Source organism: Trichomycterus rosablanca, chromosome 3, assembly GCF_030014385.1.
Source record: "Trichomycterus rosablanca isolate fTriRos1 chromosome 3, fTriRos1.hap1, whole genome shotgun sequence".
Classification (NCBI taxonomy): Eukaryota; Metazoa; Chordata; class Actinopteri; order Siluriformes; family Trichomycteridae; genus Trichomycterus; species Trichomycterus rosablanca.
Window position 1 is genome coordinate 37,772,403 of NC_085990.1, and position 21,280 is coordinate 37,793,682.

General features: G+C 38.1%; 1 protein-coding gene across 1 annotated transcript; it reads right to left on the bottom strand.

Annotated features, from left to right (window-relative positions):
• Nucleotides 1-4,029: 4,029 nt before the first annotated feature.
• On the bottom strand, nt 4,030-18,558 carry prune (prune exopolyphosphatase). Its single transcript, XM_062992082.1, has 8 exons — nt 18,443-18,558; nt 13,391-13,498; nt 13,060-13,253; nt 11,889-12,073; nt 9,133-9,291; nt 8,946-9,040; nt 6,790-6,948; nt 4,030-6,022 (listed from the first exon to the last, which is right to left on the bottom strand). The coding sequence occupies exons 1-8, from the start codon at nt 18,479-18,481 to the stop codon at nt 5,618-5,620; spliced, it is 1,344 nt and encodes a 447-aa protein (XP_062848152.1). The 5' UTR covers nt 18,482-18,558; the 3' UTR covers nt 4,030-5,617.
• Between the last annotated feature and the right edge of the window lie 2,722 nt (nt 18,559-21,280).

A 21,280-nucleotide genomic window follows, 5' to 3' on the forward strand; every position in this document is an offset into this window, starting at 1 on the left:
TTTTGACCCAAATAATTTCAGGTAATCTTATTAAAAAAAACCTTAATTTACAGCCCTAAATGTGTCAGCATATAAAACAGTCAAAGGTAAACATGAAAATTATTTTCCCAACAAATCTCATCTGCAATCTAATCTGCCCAAGATTCAATTCTCATACAAAGTAAATCAAATGTACTGGAAAAATACATTTAAAATGATACAGAAGAACACGACAAAACTTTAATGCACTTATAATGGACATGTACTGTCTCATGGCAGTTTTTGCATTTTTAATGATTTCTGCTACAGTTACTTTACTGTGACTAAATATTTGGAACATATACATCTTTAATCCATTTTACAACAGTTCCTAAGCCCATGCCAAATAAATGCTTGCTTGACTATACACAAAGTTATCTGTGTTCCAGCACCTTACTACACATGATTTTTTTCCAGTGGGAAAGGGCAGAAAGAGCACTGTTTAATGTATTCGGGTGCAATACCATTCCTATGGTAAGAGAAGTAACCAGCTGTTGTCAATAATAACTTGCTAATAGAAACGTTTATAATGTCATTTAACTCATGGCTTTAAATGATCTGTAAGTAGATTTTTGACCTACAATTGATGTCGGTCACTGTCCAACAATTAATGTAAAAATAAAAAGAACTTACCGATTCTGACTGGTAAAACCATTTAACAAAATACCTGGTTTGGATATGTGATCCACCCCTATAAAGCAGCGATTCTAAACAATTCTGAAGCAACTGAGCCCTTAGTAAAAAAAAACCCAGACCCCTTTATATTTTTATTATCAAAACAATGCTTCAAATGTAATGGGAAAATAGGTCTATTCATATAAAGTCTTTTTGTGTGAAGTACCTCATGGATTAGAGGTGTTTTAATGCACAAGTGTACTTTTAGCATTAGTTCTAATGGGTAATAGAAAGCAGTTTAGCTCCAATGTAAGTTTAATTTTCCATGACAACTGCCAATTCCCTAAGTACAGTGCCTTGCAAAAGTATTCAGCCCCCTTGAACTTTTCAACCTTTTGCCACATTTCAGGCTTTAAACATAAAGATATGAAATTGTAATTTTTTGTGAAGAATCAATAACAAGTGGGACACAATTGTGAAGTGGAACGAAATTTATTGGATATTTTAAACTTTTTTTAGAAATAAAAACCTGAAAAGTGGGGCGTGCAATATTATTCAGCCCCTTTACTTTCAGTGCAGCAAACTCACTCCAGAAGTTCAGTGAAGATCTCTGAATGATCCAGTGTTGACCTAAATGACTGATGGTGATAAATAGAATCCACCTGTGTGTAATCAAGTCTCCGTATAAATGCACCTGCTCTGTGATAGTCTCAGAGTTCTGTTTAAAGCGCAGAGAGCATCATGAAGACCAAGAAACACACCAGGCAGGTCCGAGATACTGTTGTGGAGAAGTTTAAAGCCGAATTTGGATACAAAAAGATTTCCCAAGCTTTAAACATCTCAAGGAGCACTGTGCAAGCGATCATATTGAAATGAAGGGAGTATCAGACCACTGCAAATCTACCAAGACCCGGCCGTCCCTCTAAACTTTCAGCTCAAACAAGGAGAAGACTGATCAGAGATGCAGCCAAGAGGCCCATGATCACTCTGAATGAACTGCAGAGATCTACAGCTGAGGTGGGAGAATCTGTCCATAGGACAACAATCAATCGTACACTGCACAAATCTGGCATTTATGGAAGAGTGGCAAGAAGAAAGCCATTTCTCAAAGATATCTTTAAAAAGTCACCTGGGAGACACACCAAGCATGTGGAAGAAGGTGCTCTGGTCAGATGAAACCAAAATCGAACTTTTTGGCCACAACGCAAAACGTTATGTTTGGCATAAAAGCAACACAGCTCATCACCCTGAACACACCATGCCCACTGTCAAACATGGTGGTGGCAGCATCATGGTTTGGGCCTGCTTTTCTTCAGCAGGGACAGGGAAGATGGTTAAAATTGATGGGAAGATGGATGGAGCCAAATACAGGACCATTCTGGAAGAAAACCTGTTGCAGTCTGCAAAAGACCTGAGACTGGGACGGAGATTTATCTTCCAACAAGACAATGATCCAAAACATAAAGCAAAATCTACAATGGAATGGTTCACAAATAAACTTATCCAGGTGTTAAAATGGCCAAGTCAAAGTCCAGACCTGAATCCCATCGAGAATCTGTGGAAAGAGCTGAAAACTGCTGTTCACAAACGCTCTCCATCCAACCTCACTGAGCTCAAACTGTTTTGCAAGGAAGAATGGGCAAAAATTTCAGTATCTCGATGTGCAAAACTAATAGAGACATACCCCAAGCGACTTGCAGCTGTAATCGCAGCAAAAGGTGGCGCTACAAAGTATTAACGCAAGGGGGCTGAATAATATTGCACGCCCCACTTTTCAGTTTTTTATTTCTAAAAAAAGTTTAAAATATCCAATAAATTTCGTTCCACTTCACGATTGTGTCCCACTTGTTGTTGATTCTTCACAAAAAATTACAATTTCATATCGTTATGTTTGAAGCCTGAAATGTGGCAAAAGGTTGAAAAGTTCAAGGGGGCTGAATACTTTTGCAAGGCACTGTACATGCTTACTGTGATTGTCTATTTAAAGAGCAGCATGACTTTACACTTATATTTTGTATAGATTCCAGCCAAGCAAGCTTATACAGTGGTGTTCAAAAAAATAGCAGTCCAACACCATTAACCTGATAAATCACTGTTTTTAGTAGAAATGCTATTTCTACATAGCAAATAATTTACTTGAAAGTGTAGTAGAGTAATGAAAACAAAACAAACCCAACAATTAGGACATGCATGCCGCTCATTCTGAGTAATTGAAGCATTGATTGAAAGGGGGTTGTTCAAAATAATAGCAGTGAGGGAGTTCAATTGGTGAAATCATTCATTCTGCAAAAGAACGGGTGTCAAATTTGGCCCTTATTTAAGGTAGGAGGGTGGCAAATGTTGCACAGCTTGGTCATAGCACATTTCCTTCTGAAATACTGGGGAAAATGGGTTGTTCCAGACATTGTTCTGATGAACAGCATACTTTGATTAAAAAGTTGATAGTAGAGGGAAAAAACATACAGAGAAGTGCAGCATATTATTGGCTGCTCAGCTAAAATGATCTCAAATGCCTTGAAGTGACAACCAACACCTGAAAGACGCAGAAGGAAGCGTGGAACTACTGTTCAAATGGATCGAAAAATAGCCAAAATGGCAAATACTCAGCCAATGATCACCTCCAGAAAGAATTAGGAACATCTGAAGTTCCCAGTGAGTACAGAAGATGATTAAGTGAAGCCAATTTACCCGTTGTTAAGAAAAAGACGTGTCCTGAATGGGTTCAAATTTGCCAAGAACACATTGACTGGTCCAAAGAGAAATGGCTCAACATTTTGTGGACTGGTGAAAGCAAAATTGTTCTATTTGGGTCTAGTGGCTGTAGACAGTATGTCAGACGACCATCGAGCACTGAATTCAAGCCAAAGTTCACTGTGAAGACAGTAAAGCATGGTGGTACAAATTGATGATATGGGATGTTTTTCATACCATGGTGTTACGCCTAGTTATCACATACGAGGGATCATGGATCAATTTAAATATATCAGAATACTTGAGGAGATCATGCTGCCCTATGTCGAAGAAGAAATGTCCTTAAAACGGGTGTTTCAACATGACAATGACCCAAAACATCTTGATTACAGACAAACAACATTGAGGTAATAGAGTGACCAGCCCAATCCCCTGACCTCAATCCCATAGAGAACTTGTGGGCTGACGTCTGAAGCGCGTTTTTTTGAGGCAAAACCCAAAATTGCAGAAGAACTGTGGAATGTAGTCTAATCATCCTGGACTGGAATACCTTTTCAGAGGTGCCAGAAGTTGATCGACTCCATGCAACACAGATCTCAGAAACAATTGTTTTGCCACTAAATATTAGTTCAGTAATTTAAAGTAAAGTGAAACCTCAAACATTTTTTCATGTTATAGATAATTTTTAATGAAAAATGCTGCACTGCTATTTTTTTGAACAGCCTAATATTCATTTTTCTTAACTTTCTGTAAAGGATAAACACAAACTGGCAAAATTTTGTTAATGTTTTGATTTAGAATTGAAAGTGTAGTATTTTCAGTGCATTTGCATTTATGGAAATAAGTTATTATAATGATTTTGTGCTTTATTCACTTTTTTAAAATCACTGCTATTTTTTTTAACACTACTGTACATGTGATTATAACAAGCAGACACAGTTTCTGAAGCGTACACAATTGATTTCCTGTCTGTGTTTCAAATCCTACATTATAGTGTGTAACTATACTACTCTTTCAGTACAGGTTGAAAGAAAGCCTATTTTAGACACAGCTGTTTCTTTGAGCTCAGAGGTTTGAGAGGCATAGCTAGGCTAATAAAAATAATGTCATTTTAACAAGACTTTCTCACCTTTAAGTCAAAATCTTTCACATCTCTTCAGACTTGTTACAAATGATTTTGAAAGAACAAATTTTGACTGTTAAGATTATCTCTACTAATCGAGAATGTTCAATCTTTGTGGCTGTCTTTCCTTCATAGGCTAGGGGAACCTTGTTTGAATGTTAGATATCACAGCCTCAATAGACTAATAGGAGATCTTAAATGAAACATCTAAATGCCTTTGCCAAAAGGCTAAAACAATGTCAATGTAAGCGAATTACATGATTTTTAATGACAATACTTCTGAAACCAAGTATTTGAGCTACGGCTGTTGCCAAATTTGACCCGACAATAATGACTTTAAGTTTATATTGTAGGCTTCCCATGGCAACTTGTGGAACCACCACAAATGCACCACTTTCTGATTAATCTTTAAATGCAACAAAATATCAAAAATATTACCTCTAAATTTGTACTTGGACTTATGCTTTTCATTTTTTAGTTTGTTGTTTGTTAATAAAATTAGGACAGTGAAATCTATTTGTTTGGTACATTTCTCTTACTGTATTAGCAGACATGTTTACTTATTTTAAACATTTATGCATTAAACATTTTTGAGAGTTCAAATCCTGGCTCTTCCATGCAGCCACCTTGAGCAAGGCCCTTAACCTTCTCGGCTCCAGGGGCGCTGTACAATGGCTGACCCTGCACTATGACCCCAGAATTCCAAACGAGTTGGGATAAGCTGTCGTACTGTACATGTATATACTGTATGTATATGTATATATGACAAATAAAGGCATTTATCAATTTTTCTCCTAAAACTACAGTAAGAAATGAAATCAGTGAATGTCTAAAACAGTCTAAATTATAAAATAATGAACACATCCAATTTCGTAATAACTGTATTTTAGGATTGCTTCATGTTTAATGATTGAAAGTACAGGGTGAGTCAAAATTATGTTAACATTATGTTAAGATGATTTACAGGTCTCAACCTGTTCGCCATCATGTTCAACACACAAAAACCAGCGAGCAACAGTACCATTTAAAGCCCAGACCCACATTTCGTGGGGAATAGATCCATTAGTGTTAACATAATTTTGACTCACCCGGTATTTGAAGAAAACCTGTTCTTTTCAACTGTAAAATTCCTCAGTGGCTTTGAGGTTCAGTACCGTGACTTGTGCACCATTATTGTCCTTCATCGTCCTCCTCACTGGCTATCTTGCTGACTTTTGCTACTAGTATATCTGTATTGATCTTGGGAAGCCCGCTGTCCAGTGGGCAGCCTTCGACCAGACTGTTCATGGGGGTTGGAGGAACGCCGGCATCCTCTTCCATCACTGTGTCTTCACAGCACTGCTGAAAGTCACTCATCTCCTGTGCACACTCATCTTCTAGATCCAGGTCTTCCAGGTTGCCTCCTTGTGCCATTTTCTGCTCATAGTCTTTAAGGAAGTCTACAATGATAGGCAAGACCTTCTTGCGAGAGGCCAGTGTGTTGCCCTGAAGAAAGGCCTTTATCTCTGTATAGGGACTGCTCATTGGACTTAGGTTCAGATGAGGGTTCCTGGCTTTCTCCAGTGCTCGGATTACCTATTTAGTAAGAAAACATAATAATGTAGATGTGATTTCTAGCTAATATGCATTACAATTCTGTTCTAAAATTTTGGATTAGTACTGGATCAGGATTTTCCAAATGGTCCAGGTGTAATCCTGATAGGCAGAATAACTTGTTTGCAGAAAGCTGATTTACTGTGATGATATTATAAGATTAGTGTAGTTATTGTCTGCTTGGAAATGGAAAGATTGTGATTGATCCAACTTTTTATAGTTACCAAAAAAAGGTAAATGTTGGCACAACTTATAAGGTAAGAATCTAAGATGTAATGTTGTAATCGTTTTCCTTATCACAATTCAGCACATCTAACCTACAGTACAATTCACTAGGCTTTCCTCCTCAAGACGACTGGACAACATCGAGTCATTAACATCACCACAATGACTAGAGATAATTTTTTTCATTCTTTTTTGTACTTTTTTCACTCCAAACACATTCTGCTGCATATCATCTCTCCATTATTCTTGATCAGTACATTTATTTTAGTTTGTGGTTGTAGTATTATTTGGTCTGTAGTCACGTGAGTGCGTGTGTGCACTGTGACTGGTTTAAAGTCCAGTTAATTTATCAGACTGCCACAACCCTAAACAGACTGAAACTTTTGATGAAAACATAAATGAACAATGTATTTTTGAAAATGCTCTAAGAACTGTTATGAACATTGCAGTCACTTGCAGTCTTCATTCATGGTTTTAATTGTATTACTATTAGTGCATGTTTGAGCTGAATGAGCTTGACGTACCTCCTGACTGTAACACGAGTTGGAACTGTAAACTGCAAGCTGTCTGAAGGGCTCCTTATCGTCAATAAATGAGATGGTCATGATCACCGCCAGGTTGTATTTGTGCTTATGACAGAATCCACAAAGCTCCTGTTGTAGGTGTTGTCTCTGTAGAAAAGACTAAAAAGAAATACTACAGAGTTAATTTTACAGTCTATAAGACTTCAATACTAATCCATAATACCTACTTTACTTATTAGTTTCTTAACACTTAAAAAGCATTTTCAAAGAGTATCATTCTCCCTGTTTTGTAGGCTATTAGGCTTATGCAGTGGATGGCTTGTGGTGGAGGGCCAGCTGAACTATACTTAGATAAGACCAACCCATAATTTGCATCTGCTACATGAATTACTCAAATTTCTTTTGGGAAAGAAAATCCTTATTTGCAGTGTATCTGGAACGTTAGTTTAATCCCAATGTTCACTAGTAACGTGGTGCAATCACTACTCAATCATTCAAATTGTTTGCTTATATGCTAGTTCAAGTAAAAGTAGGCGAGGCATGCTCATATTGTTTTATTTTTCCAATGCACAATAATATATAATTTGTTTAATATTTCTTTCTATGGTTGTTGAGTCCACTATCAAGACTTTAAATTTTTATTTATGTTGACTTTAATTGTTTATTTTTAGCACATTATGCCATCCTGCTTAAAAGTATTCTGACAAAGGTTGCATTTGTAGAATGATATATTAGTATAAGCAAGTACAATCTCAACATAATAAGGTTCAGAGTTGTCATGACAACAACATGACAAAATGCTAGACATTATTGACAGAGAACCAGTGGAGCTATGGATGGAAATCAAAGGGGTCAACAAAGAAAAAACCTGAGAAAAACATGTAAAGAATAAAAATTGGATGACCAGTGAAACAGTGAGATCAAAATCTAGAAGAATAAAGATCTTTTAAAGGAACTAAAGTGTAAATTCCAGAGAGCCACAAGGAAGAGCAAGGACCAGTAAGACAACATCTGTAAAGAAGCTAAACAGGGAAACACACTTGGAAAAACAAGCATTGTTTTCCAGAAGATACGACATCATAAATACATTTTAACAATTTGTCTTTCCAAACAATGGATGAATGTGAAAGCTGGACAAAAAGTGGGAAAGAAAGAACATAGGGCTTTTTGAACTCTGTGGCTGGCAAAGAGTTTTGAGAGTACCTTGGATGGCAAAGACAAATAGATCCTTGATCAAACAAATCAAACCCATCATGACCGCGTTTACACACGAAGCTGAAATGCACTGTTCTCTGTCACCTTTCTATCATAGCCAGTGTGAACTTCTTCAGCATGCTGTGCTACAGTAGCTTTTCTGTGAGATCAGATCAGACAGGCTAGTCTTCGCTTGCCACGTGCATTAATGACCCATTACCCTGTCCACTTTTGGTACATTTTATCCACTGCATAGCTGGAACACCCTGTAAGGCTTGCAGTTTTGGAGATACTCTGACCCAGTCATCCAGGCATCACAATTTGAGCTTTATCAAAGTTGCTCGGATTCTTGAGCTAGCCCATTTTTCCTGCTTCAAACTCATCAACATCAAGAACTGACTGTACACTTACTGCCTAAAATATCCCACCTCAGGTTTTAATTAAATAATCAATGTTAATCACTTGTCAATGGTAAAACCTGCCAGAGGTTTTAATGTTATGGCTGATCAGTGCATGATCACTGAATAACTCAATCAAGAGGATGGTTTGATTGGTGACCAGTAGTTTGTTTGTTTATTAGGATTTAAACGTCATGTTTTACACTTTGGTTACATTCATGACAGGAACAGTAGTTACTCATTACACAAAATTCATTAGTTCACAGGTTTATATCGAACATAGTCATGGACAATTTTGTATCTCCAATTCACCTCACTTGCACGTCTATGGACTGTGGGAGGAAACCGGAGCACCCGGAGAAAACCCACGCGGATACAGGGAGAACATGCAAACTCCACACAGAAAGGACCCGGACTGCCCCACCTGGGGAACGAACACAGGACCTTCTTGCTGTGAGGCGACAGTGATACCCACTTAGCCACCGTGCCGCCCTGGTAACCAGTAGTATTTTACAGAATACATTTTATGCAGGCTTTATTAAAAAAACAAAAAAAACCTCTTACATCAAGGGTCATGTAGACAACGCTGACAACCACCTTCAGATCTCCCTCAGATAACGTCTTCATGTCTTTTAACATCATCTGTTCTGTACTGAGACCTGATTCAAACATTTTATCAGAATTATTATATCACAGTTGTGTACAAAATATATTTCTTCATTTAGCATTCGTTTGATAATGTACCACTTACCAGCCACATCAAACTTGGCAGTCTGCAGAGATTGGAAGAACATGCTCCTGGGAGGGAGTTTAGGAAAATGCGTCTCTAGAAAGTTAATATACTGGCTATCCTTGGGTGTAACTTTTCCTGCCTCCGGTGCCATATTAACACAGTCAGTGATGATAGTGCCTGACAACACAAGGGAAATCTAAAAGTTAGTTAATTTAGTGGAAATACTGATATTTATTATTCTGGTGCTGGTCATAAAATTAGAATATCATGAAAAAGTTGATTTATTTCAGTAATTCCATTCAAAAAGTGAAACTTGTATATTATATTCATTCATTACACACAGACTGATATATTTCAAATGTTTATTTCTTTTAATGTTGATGATTATAACTGACAACTAATGAAAACCCCAAATTCAGTATCTCAGAAAATTAGAATATTACTTAAGACCAATACAAAAAAAGGATTTTTAGAAATGTTGGCCAACTGAAAAGTATGAACATGAAAAGTATGAGCATGTACAGCACTCAATACTTAGTTGGGGCTCCTTTTGCCTGGATTACTGCAGCAATGCGGCATGGCATGGAGTCCATCAGTCTGTGGCACTGCTCAGGTGTTATGAGAGCCCAGGTTGCTCTGATAGTGGCCTTCAGCTCTTCTGAATTGTTGGGTCTGGCGTATCGCATCTTCCTCTTCACAATACCCCATAGATTTTCTATGGGGTTAAGGTCAGGCGAGTTTGCTGGCCAATTAAGAACAGGGATACCATGGTCCTTAAACCAGTTACAGGTAGCTTTGGCACTGTGTGCAGGTGCCAAGTCCTGTTGGAAAATGAAATCTGCATTTCCATAAAGTTGGTCAGCAGCAGGAAGCATGGAGTGCTCTAAAACTTCCTGGTAGACGGCTGCGTATACCTTGGACCTCAGAAAACACAGTGGACCAACACCAGCAGATGACATGGCACTCCAAACCATCACTGACTGTGGACACTTTACACTGGACCTCAAGCAACGTGGATTCTGTGCCTCTCCTCTCTTCTTCCAGACTCTGGGACCTTGATTTCCAAAGGTAATGCAAAATTTACTTTCATCAGAGAACATAACCAGAGAACCACTCAGCAGTCCTTTTTGTCTTTAGCCCAGGCGAGACGCTTCTGACGCTGTCTCTCGTTCAAGAGTGGCTTGACACAAGGAATGCGACAGCTGAAACCCATGTCTTGCATACGTCTGTGCGTGGTGGTTCTTGAAGCACTGACTCCAGCTGCAGTCCACTCTTTGTGAATCTCCCCCACATTTTTGAATGGGTTTTGTTTCACAATCCTCTCCAGGGTGCGGTTATCCCTATTGCTTGTACACTTTTTTCTACCACATCTTTTCCTTCCCTTCGCCTCTCTATTAATGTGCTTGGACACAGAGCTCTGTGAACAGCCAGCCTCTTTAGCAATGACCTTTTGTGTCTTGCCCTCCTTGTGCAAGGTGTCAATGGTCGTCTTTTGGACAACTGTCAAGTCAGCAGTCTTCCCCATGATTGTGTAGCCTACAGAACTAGACTGAGAGACCATTTAAAGGCCTTTGCAGGTGTTTTGAGTTCAATATTGTACCTTGTCACAATATTCTAATTTTCTGAGATACTGAATTTGGGGTTTTCATTAGTTGTCAGTTATAATCATCAACATTAAAAGAAATAAACATTTGAAATATATCAGTCTGTGTGTAATGAATGAATGTAATATACAAGTTTCACTTTTTGAATGGAATTACTGAAATAAATCAACTTTTTCATGATATTTTAATTTTATGACCAGCACCAGTACATTACTACCACACTGCTACATCTTTTTAAGATTCTTGTGGATAAAAATGCTGAGCATATTTATATAAGAAACTTTAATTTATTTATTTTTAAATTAATTCATTTTCATGTTTTACCACTGTTTTATCCTGGTCAGGGTCTGGCTTTTTCTGGAATTACACAGCACACAATACAGCTCACCATCCACTATCACATAAAATGGTCAGGAAATGGTTTGACTTGTCTTAATATGATATCACTCATCTTTTCTTTGCATTATCCATGCCTTGGCTGCACACTAAAAATAGTTCCAAAAAAACAAGGTTGAGACAAGGTTGCCAGCTCCTGCAATATTAGAAATTCTGCAATATTAGATAAATAAATGTTATTGAGTGTTATTAGCACAAAACATAGGAACTTGAACTGTTTGTACTGTATTGTTTTGTAGGTTTTCTCAGGTTTTTTTGCCTTTGCTTCTGATTTTGGACTCTTTTATTGACAAGTAGATCTCAGAATTACAGATACACACTGTAACATTGTTTGGACTGCAGAATAAAAGATTAAATCTTTTTCAGTTTGGCAGTGGTTTGTCTTATCTAACCAGTCGGCTCCAGACTGAGTAAACAACAGACTGATCTGTGAGGACAAGCATTCATGTTGAAAATCGCTGCCTTAGTGTCTGACGATCAGCCATGCTGTTTAATGACTGTGGTAAGCCTCACAGGTCAAACAATTGGGTTATTGGCACTGAATACAGTCAAGCATTTTTCTTGCTTTTCCCTAGGCACTTAATAGTTAGCCAAAAAATAACTAACTAAAAAATAAACCACACACACCACATCAGCAGCACCTGCAATTGTATACATTGTGTAATGATAAAACCAAATTAGCCCTATAATCAGTTAAAGACAAATAGCAGCCAGAATGAACACATTAAGGCAAGTAAGTGGTTGTTTAAATAAGTTCATCCACTAGACACTTACCATATATAAGCTTTGCCATCTGTTCATCCAAAATCTCAGGAGCTTTCTGGACAATTCTTTCTGTCACCAGGGTGGCACAAGAGCCCACCGTCTCCACGGTGACATGGCAAGAGGAAGATGGGATCCTTTCTAAACGATGATGATCAATAACTTCCACAACAGAGTTCTCCAATGTCCTGTCAGCTCTGCACAAAGGAGATCCTACATTGCAGTACATCCAATATCATATTACTGCCTGCACACAAGTGTTTTATAGCACTATTATATGCACACTGAAGCTTAATGCAGTTTTAAACAATGTTTGATATCTACAGACATTTACTTACGCTGGTTGCTAAGCAGACCTTAAATTTCATAGCATAATGTAAAAAGCTGTTAACACTGATTGAGGTGTATGGACTAGCAAAGCATAAAGTATTCATGGAATTATTATTTAAAAGTCTCCTATAATCTTTGATGAGGCCGTTTGGTAACATGACTATCCAGAATAATTAAAACACCTACTTAGTAATATTCTGAAGAATGGAATGTATTCTGACAGCTCAGCCATTTAAAAACTCACTAAAACAAGTACTTGAATGGCGCAGCAGTCTGACGCCAGCACACCACTACAAAGTTGAGATGCAGTCTCCAGGTCTGGGCAGTATGGCTCCATGTCTCTCAACACTTCTTCCTTTACAGCTGGACAGATTGCACAACTGTCCTTGAAAACTAAAGTTACTTATTTATTGCACATTTTCTTGTGTTTTTTTTTTGTTTGTTTTACTCCAATTAAATATCTTAATGATTTCATTCATTATTCTCTTTTAATTCCTCAAGTCAGATTTACATACTGGATTGGTCAACACCCTGGTTAAGAATGACCACCAATATACTGTTACTGTTGGCCAGCAGGGTACTGGTGAAAGCTATGCTAATTTTGGCTCAAGAAAGAGAAGGAGAACCACGAATGGGAGCAGCTGAAAAAAGAAAGAAAAGGAATGTGTGTGTTGCAGGCCTGAAATATAGGAAAGGACGTATAGTAACAAATTAAATAAGCTGACTAGACAAAATAAAAAATATATTGGGTTCATACTGTCTGCAAAGTAATAAAAGTCATGTTTTTGATTTGGGATTATAAACAAATCAATCACACTATCACATTAGTTAACACATTATTGAAGAAACCTACTTGGTCAAAATGTTGTGATCCACTAATGTAATGGCTATGTTTTGCAGACTATGCAGATCCACCTCATCTCTAAACAGCAGGTAATCTTGGGACAGGCCACTTTCTCTCAGCAGGAAGTTGTTGTCTGAGCAGAGAGGAAATTCTGCTCGTGGAATGTTTAGTATGGGCACTGCTGCTTTCCCAGAGTCTAGGGTCTAAAAACCAAACAACATCCACATTTTATACATCAGGGTCACTCACACAATATGAAATGTAAAGTATTTGAAACTCAGTTCAGTAAACCTACATGCCAAGCTTTAATCAGCTGTTACATTTGCTGTACATTTCTCACCTTTGACAGAAAATAGGCAAAAGTGATAGCTGACACCATGGAGTCAATATCACATGCCTCATTTCCCAGCACAACATGTAGCAGCCCAGAGCTGTTCTTCATGTGACTCTAAGAATAACAAAGAAGAAGCAAAGTAAAGACTGGATATTAAACCCTCTACCACTCTATCATAAGGGCTAGGCAATATGGATTCAAATAAAGTAATATATAGTGAACACAGTAAACTCAAGGTATACACTGAAAAGGCAAACCATCAAAACCAACCCACAAAAATCTGCATGGCAAACGTCCATGTCCATTTCAAAACAGTTGTGCATGTCAAGGTCAGCGTTATATTAGAGCTGATAGAGGTTACTCATAGTACACATGTTAAATGCAGCATATATGGGCAGCATAAAGGGACTTTAAAAAGGGCCAACTGGGTAAAATATCTTTGATACAGCAAGGGGTACCAACTAGGGATGTCCCGATCACGTTTTTTTGTTCCCGGTCCCGATCCCAATCATTAATTTTGATCCCGATCCGATACCGAGTCTCAAACTGATACTTGTATTTTCTAGGTATTGTCTAGATAAGAACTAGATAATACTGTTCACACAGTGCACACTTCAAGTACATTACAGTTATTCAAATTAATCCAATGTATATGTTTAACAACTGAATAGCTCTGCAGTGCTGTAGGGAAAAAAATGCCTGCATCCAAGCTATTGCTTAATGTTCTTTTATTTTTACAAAATAAAACTAAACAAACTTAGTGCAGCATTGTAGTAGTAAAACTAGAACACTCAAAATGAAGTGAAGGTTCTTTTTGAGGAAAATCAGCATCTCTGCCGTGTTAGCGGACAGCCGGATCCTCTTCTCATCATAAAATAATAAACTCGCTGTATTCGGCTGAGTGTTTATTTTTTAGGTGCCATATCAAATTGGTATATCGTTTGGTTAAATGATATCTGGTTTGTTTATGAGCCACTGTACTTGTAGGCATGTTGTAACTAAGCCAATCAGAGTGCTTGATACTGAGATGTCGTTCAGTCTTGTAACTCGTGCTGTATGTTATGCTCCTTTCATACTCGGATTAAAAGTTATTGTTTTGTAAACTGGTGTGATCCTTGACTCACACACCATATAAATAGTAAAATTCTACAGTAATGAATGCAGCTCTGCTACTACCGCCTCGTGAAATGCTCACATTGCAGACATTACACTTTCACTGTTGGACTCTCTGTTTACAACACCTGCTTGACCGCTAATGTAAAACGAAAAATCGGGCTTAGGATCGGGCTTAGTAAAGCCGATACCGATCAGTTAAAAAATGCCTTGATCGGGCCCAATTCCGATGTTTGAGATCGGATCGGGACATCCCTACTACCAACTGGCGGCCATGATGAGTACCCACCAACTGTCTGCTGACAGTCAAAGTGATCATATCTATCCACTGTCAAAAGCACCTACAATGGACAAGCAGGTATCGGAACTGGACATCAAAGCAATGGAACTAGTCTGACAAATCCTGTTTTCTCCAAGATCATGTGGACAGCCGGGCATGTGTGCATTATTTACTGCGGAAGAGAAGGCACCGGGATGCACTGTAAGACAATCCACCTTACAATGTACAGAAGTTGATGGACCTGCTGGTAATGTCCTGGTACCAGATCGCACAGAACTTTTACAGATGTCCTGTGGAGTTCATGCCTTGGTGTTACTTACTTAATAAGTAAATAACACAAAGTCTGGGTGTTCCCTACTACAATTACTAAACCTGCAGATAACTTATACTACAAATCTACATAATAAATTAAATACTAATGTTCTAGATATGTAAATTCACATGAGCCAAGCAACATCCACATTTAATATAAACACACACATATATAATTGCATAAATGCTATCACTAAGATAAGCATGAGTAGTTTGACAGTTTGTAGCCCCGCAAAGCACGTATTCTACTAAAAATTAACTACAGCTGAAGGTAGTGGTCTGATCCCCAGACCACTGACATCTGGCAACCTATTTCACAATGAGGCTTTTTTTCTGTTCTTCCTGTTCAAAAGATCATCAGTTACAGCTTTGAACTGCAGGAAACCCCCAGCTTATTCACAGATTCTGCCTGCTGCTGCTTTTATAGATTAAATAGTGCACATGGCAGAATTTTGGTTTAATCAGCTCTAGCACTTATAATGTAAAGGTAGCAAAAGTGTATCTTGAGACTCTAGTCAGTTAAAACGAGAGTCTGTCATATTGCACTTAGTGAATAGCAAATGATGATTGTGTCTATATGTATTTAAAAAAAAGCTTCACATATTTACAGCTCATTTTAACAGAAAATGCAATACAATTGACCAATGTACCTTTAATATGACCTCAAGGAGTACATGTTGGTGTGTCTTTATTCACAGCCCATAGTGTCTAAGAACTGTGTGCACTAACATTACTTCTCTTAAAATACAACATTTAGCAAAGCTGTTTTTCTCTGACCATACAGAAGGTATTTCCAATATTAAAGTCATACAAATCAACTGATCAACTGAAGATCAAGGAAATTTTACTCAAAGACAAATACTGAACAGCTACCATGACCTGGGCAAGATATTTTTGTAATATAAAGTTACCATAAATAAATATTTGATTGTGGATTTTGTCAAAATATAAACACATCTACAGAGAAAAGCAGACTGTACTATACAGAGGACTGTAATAATGGATGCAAAATGTGATTGTTGTGGATGTTTTTTTCTTTCAATTTAATCAATTTCAATTTATTGGTGCAATTTCTCTGTTGAAGAGACAGGCCTGTCCGACAGGTGTGATGCAGATTCTTACAGAGAGCATTAAAAAATACAGAGGAAAGCCTCAGACACTATATTCCTTAACTACTTGTGTCAGCACCAAAACCACAGTAAGAGTTACTGTTGAAGCAACAATGGTTAAAACATCTTTGATGATGGGGTTATGGGACAAATGAATAACTACTAGGATGTCAATGATTAATCAACTAACCAATGACTGAAAAAAAGGAGTCATGTTTCAACTTCATGCTGCAGGTAAAAATGGCTATGTTTGATTTAAGAATGAAGCTACAGATCTCTCACACAACTGTATAGAGAGTTTAGACTGCTGATTTGTAACTTAGAAGTATAATAAATCAGTTTTACAATAAAACATACTGAACTAGCTATGATTTTACACAAAAAATAAATTTTCTGATCTGATCCACTGATCTTTTTATGCTGTGAACAAGTAAAATTGACTGTTGTAACACAGACCATGAGTATGATAGTAAGACCAACATTAAGAGCCAATTATTTACATTTTACATTTTCAGCATTTAGCAGACACTTTTATCCAAAGCGACTTACACAACAAGCAGAACACAATGAGCATTAAGGGCCTTGCTCAGGGACCCAACAGTGGCAACTTGGTGGTGGCGTGGCTTGAACAGGCAACCTTCAGTGTACTAGTCCAGTACCTTAACCACTGAGCTATCACTGACTGTGATGTTGATGTTTTACATAGACTTAGTAAATTAACCGTCAGTTAGAGTATCAATATTAAACCAGTATTGATTTGAATGCTTACACATGATACTTTTGCGTTAACTATCAATTTAAAAAACCTAAAATTTTAAGAATTGTTAGATCCAGTTTCGTAAGCTATTTAAACCAGGGAATATAGCCCGCAGGCCACTTTTGCGGCCCGTTAAAATTTTTAATGAATAAAATTACAATTAAAGTTAAATAAATTAACTTAAAGTTGGCCAGCAAATAAGCAGGTTTAAAAAACAGCTTGAACTGTTTGATCTCTGGGTTTGCTATTGCCCAAAACAAATATAAAACACTCTCCATTTTCTTTCCCCCAACTCAAAACATTGACGTTACACCTACATTAACGTTCCCAAGTTTTTGGATAAACATGACAGCTCCAAAGAAAGAAAACCCAGACAGTGCATGCAAAAGATGCTGGGAAAATTAATATAATCTTTCCATTAGCACCACTGGCACCATGTACAATGTCCAATGCAACTGAATGCGTGTGAATAAGTGAATGAATGGTTGACACCAAAATACTACTTTCACTTACAATTATTAGGTTAATCAGTGCTAAACATCTTTTGTTTTGTTTCTCCCATAGGTGTCCAAATCCTAAAATGTACATATTAAAGCTAGCTTTAGGAACAGCCTCTTATTTGAACAGCATCAGTCTACAGGAACATGACTTCCCCTATAAACAAACATTTTGGTAATTAAAAAAAAACAAAAAAACCATTATGTTACCGTGATTTAAGCAAGCCAAAGACAAGTCCCAAGTATGTGTTACAACATTATGGAGTTGCAGTGAGAGAGTGCAGGTGCTAGACTAGACTGACTGCAGTCTTGACTTGTCTCCCATTGAAAATGCAGTATGAAGTGCAACTTAAAGCAAAAGAGATCCTGGACAGCTGATCAGCCAAAACTAAAACATGCAAACTCCACACAGAAAGGACCCGGACCGCTCCACCTGGGGATCGAACCCAGGACCTTCTTGCTGTGAGATGACAGTGCCACCCAATAACAACAATGAAAACAATAAAAAAAGTAAAAAAAAAAAAAAAAAAAAAAAAAACTAAAATATCACACCGTGATATTACCAGTATAGTCCAATGCTACTAATCACATCACATTAGTGCTACCTTAAATTAACCATATTTGAAGTAAGATATTTAAATGGAAATATTGAATAATAATAATATCAATGTCATTATATCTTGTTTGTGGGCCTGTGTTTGTGTGGTAATATTTAAATACACGATTACACATAAGGTCTGAAAATGTTGACCCCTGCACCTTCAAGGTACAATGATCAAGTATGAACTTTTTTAACAGTAGTACTGTTCTGCAGATACAAGGCTATAGTTATGATACTTTGATATTTGATGATACTATTAGACACAAGTTTATTTCAGACGGACAGGCCGGTACTGTGTCCGGTAAATATAAACCCCAGACATGGCTGTGCTATGAACTTTAAGCCTTAAGAGTAGAATCACACATCGACTGAAGAGCCTGGTGTCTTACCTTCAACACGTCACCACAACTCCTCAAATATGTCTCCATTTGCACTCGGTGTCTCAGGAGAGTCGCGTACAGAAACGTCTTTAGCGCTAATGAACTGTCTCGACCTTCTTATGATGTGTAATGTGTAGTTTAATAGCTCTAATGCACTCACACACTGAACATGCACACTCACGTTACCGTTTGCTAAAACAAACACAGAGGTCTAAGCTCTTGCTTCCTAGCTGTTGGAGAACAGACAAGTGGGTGAGCGCGTTACCGCCACTGACTGGAGTGGAGAAACTGTGTGAATCCCCTTTTAGTGGTTTTTAAATCATTAACATGGATGTAAAACAACAGCAAACGCTTCTTCTCTGTGGCTGTGCTGTACTGTTAGTAAAGGACATCTTAATGAGTTTAACACTATGGTACGGAGCCCCTAAGGTGACCCCCCAAAAAAGCGTGGCCACGCCTTATTAACTTGTGGGAACGAGATAGTTAAGTCGTGGCCACCACTTAATAAGGCGTGGGAACGAGATAGTTAAGTCGTGGCCACCACTTAATAAGGCGTGGGAACGAGATAGTTAAGTCGTGGCCACCACTTAATAAGGCGTGGGAACGAGATAGCTAAGTCATGGCCACCACTTAGTAAGGCGTGGGAACGAGATAGTTAATACCACCACTTAATAAGGCGTGGGAACAAGATAGTTAAGTCGTGGCCACCACTTAATAAGGCGTGGGAACGAGATAGTTAAGTCGTGGCCACCACTTAGTAAGGCGTGGGAACGAGATAGTTAATACCACCACTTAATAAGGCGTGGGAACAAGATAGTTAAGTCGTGGCCACCACTTAATAAGGCGTGGGAACGATATAGTTAAGTCGTGGCCACCACTTAATAAGGCATGGGAACGAGATAGTTAAGTCGTGGCCACCACTTAATAAGGCGTGGGAATGAGATAGTTAAGTCGTGGCCACCACTTAAGGCGTGGGAACGAGATAGTTAAGTCGTGGCCACCACTTAATAAGGCGTGGGAGGGAGATAGTTAAGTCGTGGCCACCACTTAATAAGGCGTGGGAACGATATAGTTAAGTAATGGCCACCACTTAATAAGGCGTGGGAATTAGATAGTTAAGTCGTGGCCACCACTTAATAAGGCATGGGAACGAGATAGTTAAGTCGTGGCCACCACTTAATAAGGCGTGGAAACAAGATAGTTAAGTCGTGGCCACCACTTAGTAAGGTGTGGTAACAAGATCCTTTTATTTTCACAGCTTACACAAATCATACAGAATCGGATATATGCTGTTCATGTACATGGCTCACTGCAAGAGACTCCAAAATATCAGCATAATTCATTCCAAGATGGAAATAAAAAGAAATCAATTCACTCTCCATTTTCAATTTATTTATTTGTTAGACTGAAGAAGTCACTTGGATGAGTGACGAAACGTATCTCTACAACAAACTTGTGTCCAGATGAACTGATTCAACCTTGTGGATTTGTGTACCTGGATTACTGAGCACGCATCAAGAGATTTATTTGTTAGGATTTTAACATCATGTTTTACACACTTTGGTTACATTAATTACAGGAGAAGTAGTTCGAGTTACACAAGATTAATCAGTTACATGTTTCAATGTCAAACACAGTCGTAAACAATTTTGTATCTCCAATTCACCTCACTTGCATGTCTTTGGACTGTCAGAGGAAACCGGAGCTCCCGGAGGAAACCCACGCAGACACAGACAGAACATGCAAACTCCACACAGAAAGGACCCGAACCGACCCAGAACTTTTTTGCTGTGAGACAATGGCAAATTAAGGCTGGTAATATTTGCAAACATGTATACTGGAACTTGTATCTGTAGGAACACAGTATTCACATAACACAGCAAACTGCATGGCATTTTCTGACCACCATGCTGCCCATGACATGGTGGTGATGTGTTCGTGTGTGTTGTGCTGGTATGAGTGGACCAGACACAGCAGGGCTGCTGGAGTTTTTAAATACCGTGTCCATTCACTGTCCACTCTATTGGACACTTCTACCTAATTGGTCCACCCTGTAGATGTAGTCAGAGACGATCGCTCATCTATTGCTGCTGTTTGAGTTGGTCATCTTCTAGGCCTTCTTCAGTGGTCACAGGACGCTGCCCATGGGGTGCTGTTGGCTGGATATTTTTGATTGGTCTTGAGTGGACTATTCTCAGTCCAGCAGTAACAGTGAGGTGTTTAAAAACTCCATCAGCATTGCTGTGTCTAACCCACTCATACCAGCAGAACACACACTAACACACCACCACCATGTCAGTGTCACTGCAGTGCTGAGAATAATCCACCACCCAAATAATACCTGCTCTGTAGTGGTCCTGGGAGAGTCCTGACCATTGAAGAACAGCATAAAAGGGGGCTAACAAAGCATGCAGAGAAACAGATGGACTACAGTCAGTAATTGTAGAACTACAAAGCCAATAAAATGGACAATGTGTGTAGAAACCAGGAGGTGGTTTTAATGTTATGGCTGATCATCGGTGTTAGTAGTACTGTATATGTAAAACAGCACTACAATTTTTATTTAGTAATTAAAATATTTTATTAAAATACAATTTAGGCAGGGTTTTTCAAACAGAGTTTTTTTTGACATACATTGAAAACTGTTAGTAACTATAAGTTGGAGGCTTATCCACGTTGCAGCTTTTTGATGACTATTTGACCTGAGTTCGGTAATGTTTAACCTATTTTAAAAGTAACTTTACAGTAATCTTTATACTATCTTAGTATATTTATTCTATCTTAATAAAGTATTTACTGTATTGATCTAATGTTCATTCAACTGAAAACATCCCCAGACAAAATATG

Excerpts from the sequence above, each read along its gene's own strand:
- prune (XM_062992082.1), bottom strand. The coding sequence starts at position 18,481 with ATGGAGACATATTTGAGGAGTTGTGGTGACGTGTTGAAG. Across the intron at positions 13,499-18,442 it reads GTTGTGGTGACGTGTTGAAG|AGTCACATGAAGAACAGCTC; the intron begins GTAAGACACCAG and ends TGTTATTCTTAG. Across the intron at positions 6,949-8,945 it reads TTGTCTACATGACCCTTGAT|TCTTTTCTACAGAGACAACA; the intron begins GTAAGAGGTTTT and ends ATTTCTTTTTAG.